This window comes from Nyctereutes procyonoides, unplaced genomic scaffold (assembly GCF_905146905.1).
Source record: "Nyctereutes procyonoides isolate TBG_1078 unplaced genomic scaffold, NYPRO_anot_genome, whole genome shotgun sequence".
Lineage (NCBI taxonomy): Eukaryota > Metazoa > Chordata > Mammalia > Carnivora > Canidae > Nyctereutes > Nyctereutes procyonoides.
This window is the reverse complement of record NW_026575122.1, coordinates 30,885,245-30,898,858: the sequence shown is the minus strand read 5'-3', so window position 1 is coordinate 30,898,858 and position 13,614 is coordinate 30,885,245. Positions and strand designations below refer to the sequence as shown.

Genomic DNA, 13,614 nt, shown 5'->3' with positions numbered 1-13,614 from the left:
TTTTTAAATCTATTTAATCTTTACAAGTTTGGCTTTTTGACTACTATCTCTACTTCCAGATTTTGGCTCTAGATACCTAAGAATTGGAGAAAGCTAATGTCACATTAAGGTATGTCATACCTTCTTAAAGCTTCTAAATATTACCAGGTTAATACTCCAGAAAGAACTGATTCATCCCTAAAGAGAAATTTTAGAAATTCAGTAATATATATTTATTATAGAAATATTCCACCTAACTGAATATTCCATATGATTCACCTAAGTGAATTTTCCATGCTTAAATAACACATTAATTTGGGGACATTTCTGATAAAAATAAATCTTTCTAAAATACATATACTTTCTCACCTTCTTAAATAGATGATATTAAACTATTGTTTGATGTCTCAGAGGCATAAGTATTAATCACTGAATGGGTGACTTCTATTTTATTAATTCTAGCCTCTTTAACTTCTATATCCACATTTTATAGTTTTTTCCTACACCCTGTTTTGTCTTTCCACAATCATTTCTTAAAAGTATTCACATGCTATATCTAATAATGCCCACCTGATATAGATGAGAAGGATAAAGAAAAAAGTTTATTAGAACCACATCACTCATTTAAAATGACAGTAACATAAGCTCAGAATGAATATCTGAGGGATGTCTTATGAATAAAGTGCATGATCTTTATAGTTCATGAACTTTGTAATACTAATTCTGGATATTAAGAGACTGCTTCTCTATTTTTTTCTCAACCACCTCCAAGGGAACTAAAGTTAACTAGATCAATAACTCCCACAAAAATGTAGACTACAAGAAAACACTAAAAACTGGCAGTTACATTTCCCTTAATCATTCCAAATTTCTCACCAACTTCCACACACACACATACACACACACACACACACACACACACACACACACACTGTACTTAAGATTAAAAACAGTAAGCCCCTCACTCTTAGCTTTCAGTTAGCTCTAATCCTTTCTCAGATACACTGCAGCTAAGAACCTGACTTGACACTTCTGGCATCCCTGTTATACCAAGTGTTCTTTCAATTAAAAAGAAAGTTCTCATTTAAGTAGGTGATGCTGTGTCTTTTCATTTTGGTTAACCCATAAAGAAGAAAAATTGACACACATGTTCTGAAAGGAAGACACTGGTGAAATGCTAAGGAGAACGCTAAGAATCTTTTACGCCTCTCCCCTTGCTTGCACCAGGTAACTAATTTAACTGGTATCCTCCTATAATGCACCCATTTTCCCCATAACCCTAGAAAATGTCCTGGTTTAACTGTTTCCCAGTGAAGTTTTTCTGGGGTTCCCCTCAAGTTGAATCACCACAGCATTCTTTTTGCAAATATTTATCACAGAAATTTCCTGGGATAGATATCATATCTTACTTACCTTTTTATCTCCTTTACCTACCAAAATACATGGTACATAAGAAGTTCACTATTAATATGATAAATAAGTGTATGTCTGGTAAAATCTTTTTCTTATATATGTAATTGCCAGACAGAGAAACAAACTTTTTTTTTTCTTTCTGGGTACAAGAAGTTTCCTTCTTTTGTAAGATTTGCAAAAGAATGGGGAGAAAAAACTGTTTCTTTTGTTTTTAGAATACTGCAACAATTTTCAAAGGAAAGAGTTCATCTAAAAATTTTTTTCCAGCCTGCAAATGGGCAATAGTTCCCCTCACTGGCTTCCACCCTCAGCCTTAGATAAACCCCAGTCCCACACACTACAGAGAAACATTTGGGTAATCCACCATTAATGATGAGTAGTGCCATTCTGTCACCTTCCTCAAGTCCAGGGCGTCAAAACAAAGATTGAAAGAGTGGTAGATCCAGATTCTAATGCCATATATTTTCTCAAATAAAGACAGTAGCAATTAATATGCAAAGTCTTCTTTCCATGTAAGAGTAAAGCATTTTAACCTAAAGCATTTTAAAACATTCATCAGCATTAACTAAATAATAAAGATAAAACATACAGATGTTGAAATCAAATATCATCCACTCTATATTTCAAATTTCATGGCAAAATTTATGCAAAAATATTAACTTAAACTTTTATATTTGTTTACAGATTCACAAAAAAGACAGCTGCAAAAAGTAAGAGCAACCCAATTTCCCAAGAGCCTGTTTTCCTTATTGAACCTTTCCTTAAGCATGCATAATTAAAGCAATCCATATTCCCTTTGTAGCATAAAAAGTTAAGTAACACACCAAGGCAAGAAAAAACAAAGCTATTTTGAGCAACCCATAACCAAGCTGCTAAGGCAAAATACATAGGACCCACAGTAACACTGGAGTCATTAAGCAGTTCCTGTCCTCTTGCTTCATTTTCAGTGTGCACTTGCTGGTAATGCTCCGACAAATCAATAGCAGTTATACATCTTTTCATACATAATGGACAGATGAAACCCTGTGAAATAACAACTTTTAGGAGGATATACATAAAAAGTTATTTATAAATCAAAATACAGACAATGAAAACAGACACAATAGGAAAATAATTAATATATCTCTTTTTAGTATATGTAAGGGAAATTTTCACATAGTAACTATATAGAAAAAGTGAAAGATCTATCCAAAATAGGACAACTAAAACTAGTTTCCATTATTTTGCTGGAAATTCCCATTGGTTCAATTTTATTATAGTTATCAGTTGCTTTAGTTGGAATATTAATTACTCTTTTTGTTTAGGACACTTTGTCCTTATTTATCTGAGAGCCAATATTGGCAAGTTAGCCTTTATTTTAGATCAAGAAATGATTGGCAGTTACAACAAACAGCTCTATATGAGATAATGTTCTCAACAACAACAAAAAAAAGTTCTTAAAATGAAAGCAATTTTTAATCTGCACCATATTCCACTAGCCTAAGTCCCATTTTTGTCCACACTCATAATTCCCAATAGAGGACCCTTCCTTCTAAATTTATAAACAAAACAAAATCATTTTCAGTCAATCTCCCAGATTCTCCATACCTAACAATAGCTCTACTTTAAAATGTGGGTTGCCACACTGATCTACAGTTTAAAGTAAATAAAATGAAGACTATAGTGAAGGATAACAGATTATAAAGCTGTGAGTTTTTGTGTCAAAAATAGATGTGGATTTGAGATTCAACCAATGCTGACGATACAACCTTAAGGAAATCACTTTACTTTACTAAATGTCAATTTCCTCATCTATAAAATGGAGCTAATGTTGGCACCTATTCCTCTAGAGTTACTGTGCAGTACACAAAATCCTTAGTGTAGTGCTTGCAACATTTTAAGTGTTCAATAAATATTGTCATTAGATGTGTGGTTAGAAAAGAAAGAAATGAAGTCAGGAAGGGCTGAAAGGCTAGAAGAAAAGACAGGAATTAAACACCTGAAATATTCAGCAAGGCCAAAAAAAGTAATAAGAATATGAGAAGGTTATAGGGGCTAGGTAGTCGTGGTAAGGAATGGGAACATTTGGTCTTAACATCTCAAGTCAACTATTCTGCCCAGTAATAAGGTGGAAGGTACTGTTATGAACTTGAGTAGCTAGAAAAGAATAAACATCAATAGCATTGAAAACTTATGAACTGGGAGGCTAGGATGTTCCTTGAGTCATTAATGTCACTTAGGATAATAGCAAAGGAGACAATGACTATAAACAAAGTCCCAAGGTGGGAGGCAAGGCAGGGTAGCAGTTAAGAACCAGGCCTGGGCTTGAATCCTGGATTCACACCACTCTTAGTAGCTTATAGTACCTTCAATTTCCTCTTCTGTGAAATGGGGTAATAGTAATACCTATTTCTTTGCCGGGGGGGAGGTGGGGGTCCTCATGAGAATTAAATAATACATGCACCGTGTTTATCATAGCATCTGATACAAAGAAAACATTCAATAAATGTTAGCTATCATTATTATCATTATTCCTTTTGTTAACAACCCTTAAAGGAGATTAGCCAGGGGATGAAAGTGAGGAATATGAATTCTTTTTACTGAAAAAAGGGTTATGTTCAGGCAGCCACAGTCCAAAGTGCTGGAAGTACAGAATAATAATTACTTAAAAGAACACATCAGTGCATTTATTTCTGCCATGATGGCTTTATGCTGCCTCTCAATTTACTGGTTTCTTCACTCTCAGCTTCCATGTACAATCATTCAATCTTTCATTCAAAAAGTATGTACTGAGTGTGATTATGAGTGTGATTCCAGCCATTATGCTCTTTGGTTCTGAGAACATAATTTTAAAATAAGGCAAAGCCCCATCCTCAGGAAGCTTACAGGCTTCTTGAAAAAGTCATGAAAGAAAATAATTACATTTTAGACCCCACTAACCAGAAAACCCTATTAGAACTGCCTTCAAAATATATTTAGAACCACAGGACCTCCACTGTCACCACTCTGAGCCAAGCCACGGTACCCTGTACATGGATCACTGCAATCGCTTTCCACAGTCCCTCTGCTTCTCTCCTCACCCCACTAACAGTTTACTTTCCACAGAGCAGCAAGAATGTATCCTATAAAAATGTAAATAAATTTTGTCACTTCCCTAGTCGGAACTCTCCAAGGTCTTCCCATCTCACCAGAAGTAAAAAACCTAAGTCTGCACAAAGGCCTCTGAGGCAGGCCCCTAAGGCCCTGAATGAGGTGAGCCTGATTACCTCACAGATCCAGTCTCTCCTCACTCACTGCGCCCCAACCACACCAGCCTCCCTGCTGCTTTTTCGACAGGCTAGGCTCCCACCTGGGAGACTCTCTACTTGCTCCACGTGAACAGAACACAGTGGTTCCAGGAACCACATGACTCATTTCCTCACTTCTTCGGTTCTTCCTGGGCTATGCCTTCTCAGAGAAGTCTTCCAGACAATCCTATTTGAAATTGCAACAACCCAGAACACTTTCTATGCTTCCTTCCCTACTTTATTTTTCTCACTAACACCAATCGTTTCCCTCCGTCCATTTTTTGTATGTTTTGGGGATTTTGCCTATTTCCACTTACTAGAACATCCTCTACCAGGATAAAAATTTTTGACTATTTTACTCACTGCCATATCTCTAGCATCCGGAATGATGTCTGACAACAATATATATTTGGTAAATAAATGAATCTTACAATAATAATCTTACCAAAAGGATAGAAAATACAATTTCCCAGAAACACACAAAAGAAGCATCTATTCCACATGTGAGTCAAGTACGGTTTACTGAAAAAGTAATTATCTGTAATGAGACCTAAAGGATAATCAGATGTTAACCAGACAAAAAAGCAAAAGGGCAGGTAAGGTATGGGGATCAGCATACAGAAGCCCAAAGATAAGAACAAACTTGGCATACCTTAAAAGCAGGAGTTCTGTATGCCTGGATCACAGAGCACAAAGAAATACAACCGCTCATATAAGGTCAACTGATTTCTCATAAAAGGGAAAATTTAAATCAATGGGAAAAGGTAATATTCTCAAAAAATAGTACTGAAATAACCTTATAGAAAACTGGTTTCCATATCCATATGAAAAAAAAAGGGACCTCAACCACTACCTCATACCACACACAATATTTTAAAATAAATCAGACTTAAATGTATATGCTAAAATGATTTTTTAAAAAAATATCAGAAGCAAGCATAGCAGAAAGTCTTTGCAATCCTGGGGTGTAGGCAAAAAAAAAATTGTAGATGGACCCAAAAAGCACTAACCAAAGAGAAAGGCTGACAAACTGGACTTGACCAAAATTCAAAACTTCTCTTTGAAAAACACCATTAACAAAATGAAAAGCCACAGAAAAAATATACACATCACATATATCTGATTATGGTGTAAAGTCCAAAATTATGGCCCAATACTATGCCCTGCTTTGTCAGGTGGTGATGGGAGAGCTTCAAATGGCCTAACTGCAAGTGCCCTTCCCACACTGCTCCCACAAAGAACATCCTCTAGTCAAATACCCTCCTCTTGGAGGTTTAGTCTGTAAAGTGCATGACTCTTGATCTCTGGGTTGTGAGTTCGAACCCCACATTAGATGTAGAGATTACTTAAAAAATAAAATCTTAAAAAAAAAAAAACCTCCTCTTCACAGAGCCTGCTTATCCCTAAGTAGCAGGTTTCAGTTCCCTGCCAGCCCATAGAATAATTCAAACAAGCCAATGACAATCTCCTGCAGGAACCAAGAGGCACCCCATCCTCTTGATAATAACATAAACCCTGCCTCTCACAGCCCATGGTTGTTCATTTTGTTCCCAAGTTCAGTCCTCATATGGCTCTTCAAGGCATACAGTGTTCTCCTGGGCCATAAGTATATGTGACTAGCAAACTGCTGTTGACTTCAACCTGTCCAGTGTCAGGCTAATTGTATGTTCAGCCATCCCTATAAGCCTACAACAGCCTTAACCAATAAGGATAAATAGGAGGCAATCAAAATATTGATAAAGAACTTATACCCAGAATAGATTAAAAAAATTTTTTTTATAGTTCAAAAACAAAAAGATAAATGATCCAACTTTTAAAATGATTAGACTTCAGGGATGCCTGGGTGGCTCAGTGGTTTAGCCCCTGCCTTAGACCCAGGGCATGATCCTGGAGTTCTGGGTTCGAGTCCCACATCAAGCTCCCTGCAGGGAGTCTGCTTTTCCCTCTGCCTATGTCTCTGCCTCTGTGTCTCTCATGAGTAAATAAATAAAATCTTTAAAAATAAATAAATAGGGATCCCTGGGTGGCGCAGCAGTTTGGCGCCTGCCTTTGGCCCAGGGCGCGATCCTGGAGACCCGGGATCGAGTCCCACGTCGGGCTCCCGGTGCATGGAGCCTGCTTCTCCCTCTGCCTGTGTCTCTGCCTCTCCTCTCTCTCTCTCTCTCTCTCTCTCTCTGTGGCTATCATAAATAAATAAAAATTAAAAATAAATAAATAAATAAATGAAATGGTTTTCCAGTTGTAGACTAAATGAATAGATTGACTTGCCCCATTTCCTCCTGCTAGCTACACCTAACATCCCTAGACATTATATATAAAACAAAAGAAACATAAGAGAATTCTGAAAGGTGATGAGAAGGTGGACCAGCTAAGCATCTCAGGATCCAAGGACTGACATAGTAATAAATACACTGGGTTTTCTTTTGCCTCATATATTCCAGACTGGGTACTAGGGAAGCTGGCAACCTAGACACTTTAGTGAGCACTTACAAAAAGAGCCTGCCCTCTCCAGCTAAAGGACCAGGAAAATCAGTGGTAGTTTCAGTGGTTACCAAGGATGGAAGTCAGACTAGAAAGGGATAAAGAGTGAACAAAGATGTTTGCTTCTGGCAATACATTAAATAGTCTGAACTATCATTCTGATGATAACAACTAAAGAAAAATTGGGGGTGCCTGGCTGGCTCAGTCCATCAAGCATCAAACTCTTGATTTTGGCTCAGGTCATGATATCAGGGTCCTGTCAAACTCTGCACTCAGGGGGGAGTCTGCTTGAGATTCTCTCTCTCCACTTCCCTCTGCCTCTCTTGAACTTTCTAGCCTCCAGAGCTCTGAGAAATAAGTGTTTGTTGTTTAAGTCACTCAGTCTATAGTACTTTTGTTACAACAGCCATATTAAGAAAACATTATATATCAATATATAACAAAATATAAAATATGACATAAATATGACATAAATAAAGCAAAATATTGCTTTATTTATATTTCTTTAAAGTCCTGAAGACCCAAGTGTCTGGGTGGCTCAGTCAGTTAAGTGTCTGACTCTCGATCTCAGCTCAGCTTTTGATCTCAAGGTAATGAGTTCAAGCCCTGCACTGGGCTCCACGATGGACGTGGAGCCTTTGTAAAAAAAAAATAATTTAAAAAATTAGTCCTGAAGACCATATTTCAAATTCCATATAGATGGCTAAGGGGACAAAGTTAAAAAATTGTTCAAAATGGGATGACAACTTTAAGGTAAAGGGGAAACATACCTGAGAGAGAGAGGCTGATAGAGTTATCACCTGAGACCTTGACACTTATGTACCCTAGCACTGGGCATATGAACCTCTCTACAGCAGTATTTGTATGCTGATAGGAAAAATTCATGACATAGGTAGAAACTAAAGTGGCAGGAGGGAAGGAAAGAGAAAATAAAATGAGAATGTAGAAAAGAAGAGAATCCAGAACACAAGAGAAAGGATTGAAATCTGATAGGAAAAGAGAACTATCTTCCATGTATTAAAGTAAGAGAGAATAAAGATGTATGCAAATAGCTTTGGTGACAAAACAATTGGTGTTCACCTAATATTTCCTAATATAGAAGATGCCTGAGGGAAGGTGGGATAGAGTAAGACACAAGAGAGATTTGAGGATAAAGAAGAAAGTAAAACTATCTCCAACAGTAGGAAAATAACACTAATAAGTAAATACAGCAGGATTACCAGGCGCTGCTCACTACCCACTGGAGATTTTTTTGTTTTGTTTTGGCCTGACTGAGGTTAACAATTAAGTTTTCTCTTAATAAAGTTCAACTGATACTTTTCTCTTAACTCTCAGGGTCTTCTTAGATCTCATCATGGTTAATATCCATATATATGAAATCAGATGGCCAGAAAGAGACAAAACAGGGAGATGAATGGATAGAGAGACAAACTCAGAAAGACAGAAGACAGACTCACCAACCAAGAGGTACAGAAGGGGGAACACAGGAAAGGGGACTGGGTTGACAGTACAACTGGGCCCAGAAAGGGGCAACTGACAGAAATTGTCAGAGTAGAATGTGAGTACATCAATATCTTAGGGACAATATTAGTGGTGGCTTTTATGCTCTTCTTTTTCCTTTTCTACTTTTTCTATAATGAGCAAATCTCATTTGTTAAAAATAATAATAATAATAAAGCAAGGCTTTACTACTAAGGCTGACTTCTCCAAAAATTTGAGTTCTTTCTTAGATTTATTTACTTTCCTCATTAATTTTTAATAAACTTTGATAGATAAAAGCTCTTACAAAATCATAAATGAAGACAGCAAATAATGTATAAACTTTATAGATAATCTCATTTTTCATTTTAGCTCAGTAGTCACGACAGTGCAAACACTATCACCTGGTAATTTTTATAAACAGATTTTAAAATCTTAAGTTGAGATGACATTAACATTGAAGATAATTTCACAATTTAATTTTCAGTCTTAATATACACTTTCTCAGTTCTTACAACTAAATACCAGAATTTTTCTACAAGTGATTCAAAAGTCACATTCCAGTTTGTTAAGAAGGATGAGAATGTTTCCTACAATACAATTACTGACCATTACTCCAAATATCTGTTCACTTTCCCTTAAATAATACTAAATTGTTTTGCCAAATTATTTCCATACCTCTGAAGAGCTTTCATTATTGACATCTACTGTGTTTATAGGAGCTGCTGATGAATCTAAATCAGAACCTTGAGAGCCAACTCTCCCAGGAGTCTGAAACACAGAAAAAAAAAATCAAAGTAGATATTAATAATATACTCACAAACTATTTAATAACCTAAACAATAATCAGGGCTAGCCTCACACATAAAAGTAGATGTCCTCTCAATATAATAACAAACTGTACTAGCAGTTATCCTTTATTGAAGACTATGCCTAATACTGCATCAAGATCTCTGCATGCATTCTCTCATTTTTAGTCTTTTTAAATTAATAAAAAGCTTATTTTTATATGTATTGCCTATAGTCTTCAACTCACTTTCACAGAACATTTTAATCATAGTGCCATCTCTGAGAGACGCAGGACATATGTCACCTCTATACATGAGAAAAGAGATTCAAAGTAGCCCAAAGACTTCTCAAGACTGTACTGTTAACAAAAATTAGAAAAAACTAAAACGCTGATCTTCTGATTCCTCTTGCATTGTTGTCTATTACACCAACTAAACTATAACATGAGAGTTGCTCAAAAGACCAACACAGATCATTCATGCCAATCATTACCAATTTGTCTTCAATACTTGATATTCCATTATCAAAAATACACAGTTTGGAGGATTAAAGTTCTTTTTTCTTTTTCGCCTGCAACACTTATCCTCTAACGTTATTATTCATTAATACTTAGGTGTTACCATAAAGGAACTAAAAATCTAATAAAGTACTGGGCAAGAAGAAAGATTTGGAACACAACAACCAACTTAATAATCCTTAGTAAAAAACACTTTTGGTACATACTTTCATCATTCTCACTTCACACAAAAGAGAATTGAGGTGTGGAAACTAAGTAATTTGCCCAAAATCACATGGCTAATCAATGAGAGAAAGGATTGTAACTCAAGCAGTCTGGCCCATAATCACTAAACCATACTGGTGATTTATGGACACTTCCACTGAAATGTACCTCAAGCACCCAAGACTGAGAGCAATTCACTGTACTTGTCTCAACACACAAACATCCTATTCATCACTATTAAATATTCGACACGGATGCCAAATAAGGAGGCAATGATACTTTGAAATTCACTAATTGAAATGATTATAAAAGCTACACAGAAAAATGAGAAAACATACACACTATAATTACGTATGGTGGCTCAGCGGTTGAGACTGGCTCAGGGAGTGATCCCAGGGTCCTGGGATCAAGTATCGCATCGGGCTCCCTGCAGGAAGCCGCTTCTCCCTCTGCCCCTCTCTGCCTCTCTCTGTGTCTCTCATGGATTATGTCTCTCATGTCTCATAAAGAAATAAAATCTTTTTGAAAAAAAATACAGGGCAGCCCCAGTGGTGCAGCGGTTTAGCGCTGCCTGCAGCCCAGGGTGTGATCCCGGAGACCGGGGATCGAGTCCCACATCAGGCTCCCTGCATGGAGCCTGCTTCTCCCTCCACCTGTGTCTCTGCGCCTCTCTCTCTCTCTCTCTCTCTCTGTCTCTGTCTCTGTCTCTATGAATAAATAAATAAATAATATCTTTTAAAAAATAAATAGAGGAGGGCAAGATGGCGGAAGAGCAGGGTCCCCAAATCACCTGTCCCCACCAAATTACCTAGATAACCTTCAAACCATCCTGAAAATCTACGAATTCGGCCTGAGATGTAAAGAGAGACCAGCTGGAACGCTACAGTGAGAAGAGTCCGCGCTTCTATCAAGGTAGGAAGACGGGGAAAAAGAAATAAAGGAACAAAAGGCCTCCGAGGGGGAGGGGCCCCGCGAGGAGCCGGGCTGAGGCCGGGGCGAGTGTCCCCAGGACAGGAGAGCCCCGTCCCGGAGGAGCAGGAGCTGCACCAACCTTCCCGGCGGGCGGAAAGGGGCTCGCAGGGAGTTGGAGCAGGACCCAGGAGGGCGGGGATGCCCTCGGGCTCCCGGGACACTAACAGACACCTGCGCCGCAGGAGAGTGCTCCGAGCTCCCTAAGGGCTGCAGCGCGCACGGCGGGACCGACCGGAGCAGCTCGGAGGGGCTCGGGAGCGGCTCCAGGGAGGGGCTGCGGGCGGGAGCGCGAATCCACCAGCGCAGGCCCCGGAGCACAGGGCGCCGGGACACAGCCCAGGATCCGGCCTCCCCCGGGACAGGCAGAGGCCGGGAGGGCCCAGGACAGCAAGGACGCTCCTGCCCCGAGCTGAGCAGATCAGCGGCCCCGCCCCGGAGCCTCCAGGCCCTGCGGACAGAGAACCGAGAGCCCCGAGCCCCGTAGTTCCTGCGGAGGCTGAATCCAGGCTTCCAGAGTTGCCATAGCAACTGCTGCTGTTCCTCCTGGGCCCACGGGGTAAACAACCCCCGCTGAGCCCTGCAGCAGGCAGGGGCAGAGCAGCTCCCCCAAGTGCTAACACCTGAGAATCAGCACAGCAGGCCCCTCCCCCAGAAGACCAGCTGGACGGACCAGTGATACTCCCCCGTGTTCCAATACAACTTGTTTTTGGCCACTCTGCACTGAGCAAAATGACTAGAAGGAAAACCTCACCTCAAAAGAAAGAATCAGAAACAGCCCTCTCTCCCACAGAGTTACAAAATCTGGATTACACTTCAATGTCAGAAAGCCAATTCAGAAGCACTATTCTACAGCTACTGGTGGCTCTAGAAAAAAGCATTAAGGACTCACGAGACTTCATGACTGCAGAATTTAGATCCAATCAGGCAGAAATTAAAAATCAATTGAATGAGATGCAATCCAAACTAGAAGTCCTAACGACGAGGGTTAACGAGGTGGAAGAACGAGTGAGTGACATAGAAGACAAGTTAATGGCAAAGAGGGAAACTGAGGAAAAAAGAGACAATCAATTAAGGGACCATGAAGACAGATTAAGGCAAATAAATGACAGTCTAAGGAAGAAAAACCTACGTTTAATTGGGGTTCCCGAGGGCGCCGAAAGGGCCAGAGGGCCAGAATATGTATTTGAACAAATCCTAGCTGAAAACTTTCCCAATCTGGGAAGGGAAACAGGCATTCAGATCCAGGAAATAGAGAGATCCCCCCCTAAAATCAATAAAAACCGTTCAACACCTCGACATTTAATAGTGAAGCTTGCAAATTCCAAAGATAAAGAGAAGATCCTTAAAGCAGCAAGAGACAAGAAGTCCCTGACTTTCATGGGGAGGAATATTAGGGTAACAGCAGACCTCTCCACAGAGACGTGGCAGGCCAGAAAGGGCTGGCAGGATATATTCAGGGTCCTAAATGAGAAGAACATGCAACCAAGAATACTTTATCCAGCAAGGCTCTCATTCAAAATGGAAGGAGAGATAAAGAGCTTCCAAGACAGGCAGGAACTGAAAGAATATGTGACCTCCAAACCAGCTCTGCAAGAAATTTTAAGGGGGACTCTTAAAACTCCCCTTTAAGAAGAAGTTCAGTGGAACAATCCACAAAAACAAGGACTAAATAGATATCATGATGACACTAAACTCATATCTGTCAATAGTAACTCTGAACGTGAATGGGCTTAATGACCCCATCAAAAGGCGCAGGGTTTCAGACTGGATAAAAAAGCAGGACCCATCTATTTGCTGTCTACAAGAGACTCATTTTAGACAGAAGGACACCTACAACCTGAAAATAAAAGGTTGGAGAACCATTTACCATTCAAATGGTTCTCAAAATATACCCTAAAAACTATAGAACACTTCTGAAAGAAATTGAGGAAGACACAAAGAGATGGAAAAATATTCCATGCTCATGGATTGGCAGAATTAATATTGTGAAAATGTCAATGTTACCCAGGGCAATTTACACGTATAATGCAATCCCTATCAAAATACCATGGACTTTCTTCAGAGACTTAGAACAAATTATTTTAAGATTTGTGTGGAATCAGAAAAGACCCCAAACAGCCAGGGGAATTTTAAAAAAGAAAACCATATCTGGGGGCATCACAATGCCAGATTTCAGGTTGTACTACAAAGCTGTGTTCATCAAGACAGTGTGGTACTGGCACAAAAACAGACATATAGATCAATGGAACAGAACAGAGAACCCAGAAGTGGACCCTGAACTTTATGGTCAACTAATATACGATAAAGGAGGAAAGACGATCCACTGGAAGAAAGACACTCTCTTCAATAAATGGTGCTGGGAAAATTGGACATCCACATGCTGAAGAATGAAACTGGACCACTCTCTTGCACCATACACAAAGATAAACTCAAAATAGATGAAAGATCTAAATGAGAGACAAGATTCCATCAAAATCCCAGAGGAGAACTCAGGCAACACCCTTTTTGAACTTG

At 39.1% G+C, this 13,614-nt stretch overlaps 1 protein-coding gene across 1 annotated transcript in view; it reads right to left on the bottom strand.

Moving 5' to 3' along the window:
* EEA1 (early endosome antigen 1) overlaps window positions 1-13,614 on the bottom strand; it is a 115,392-nt gene that overhangs the window by 81,438 nt on the left and 20,340 nt on the right. The window contains exon 2 of the mRNA XM_055336671.1: window positions 9,297-9,389. Within this exon, the coding sequence (XP_055192646.1) occupies window positions 9,297-9,389 (93 nt within the window). The remainder of the gene's footprint in view (window positions 1-9,296; window positions 9,390-13,614) is intronic.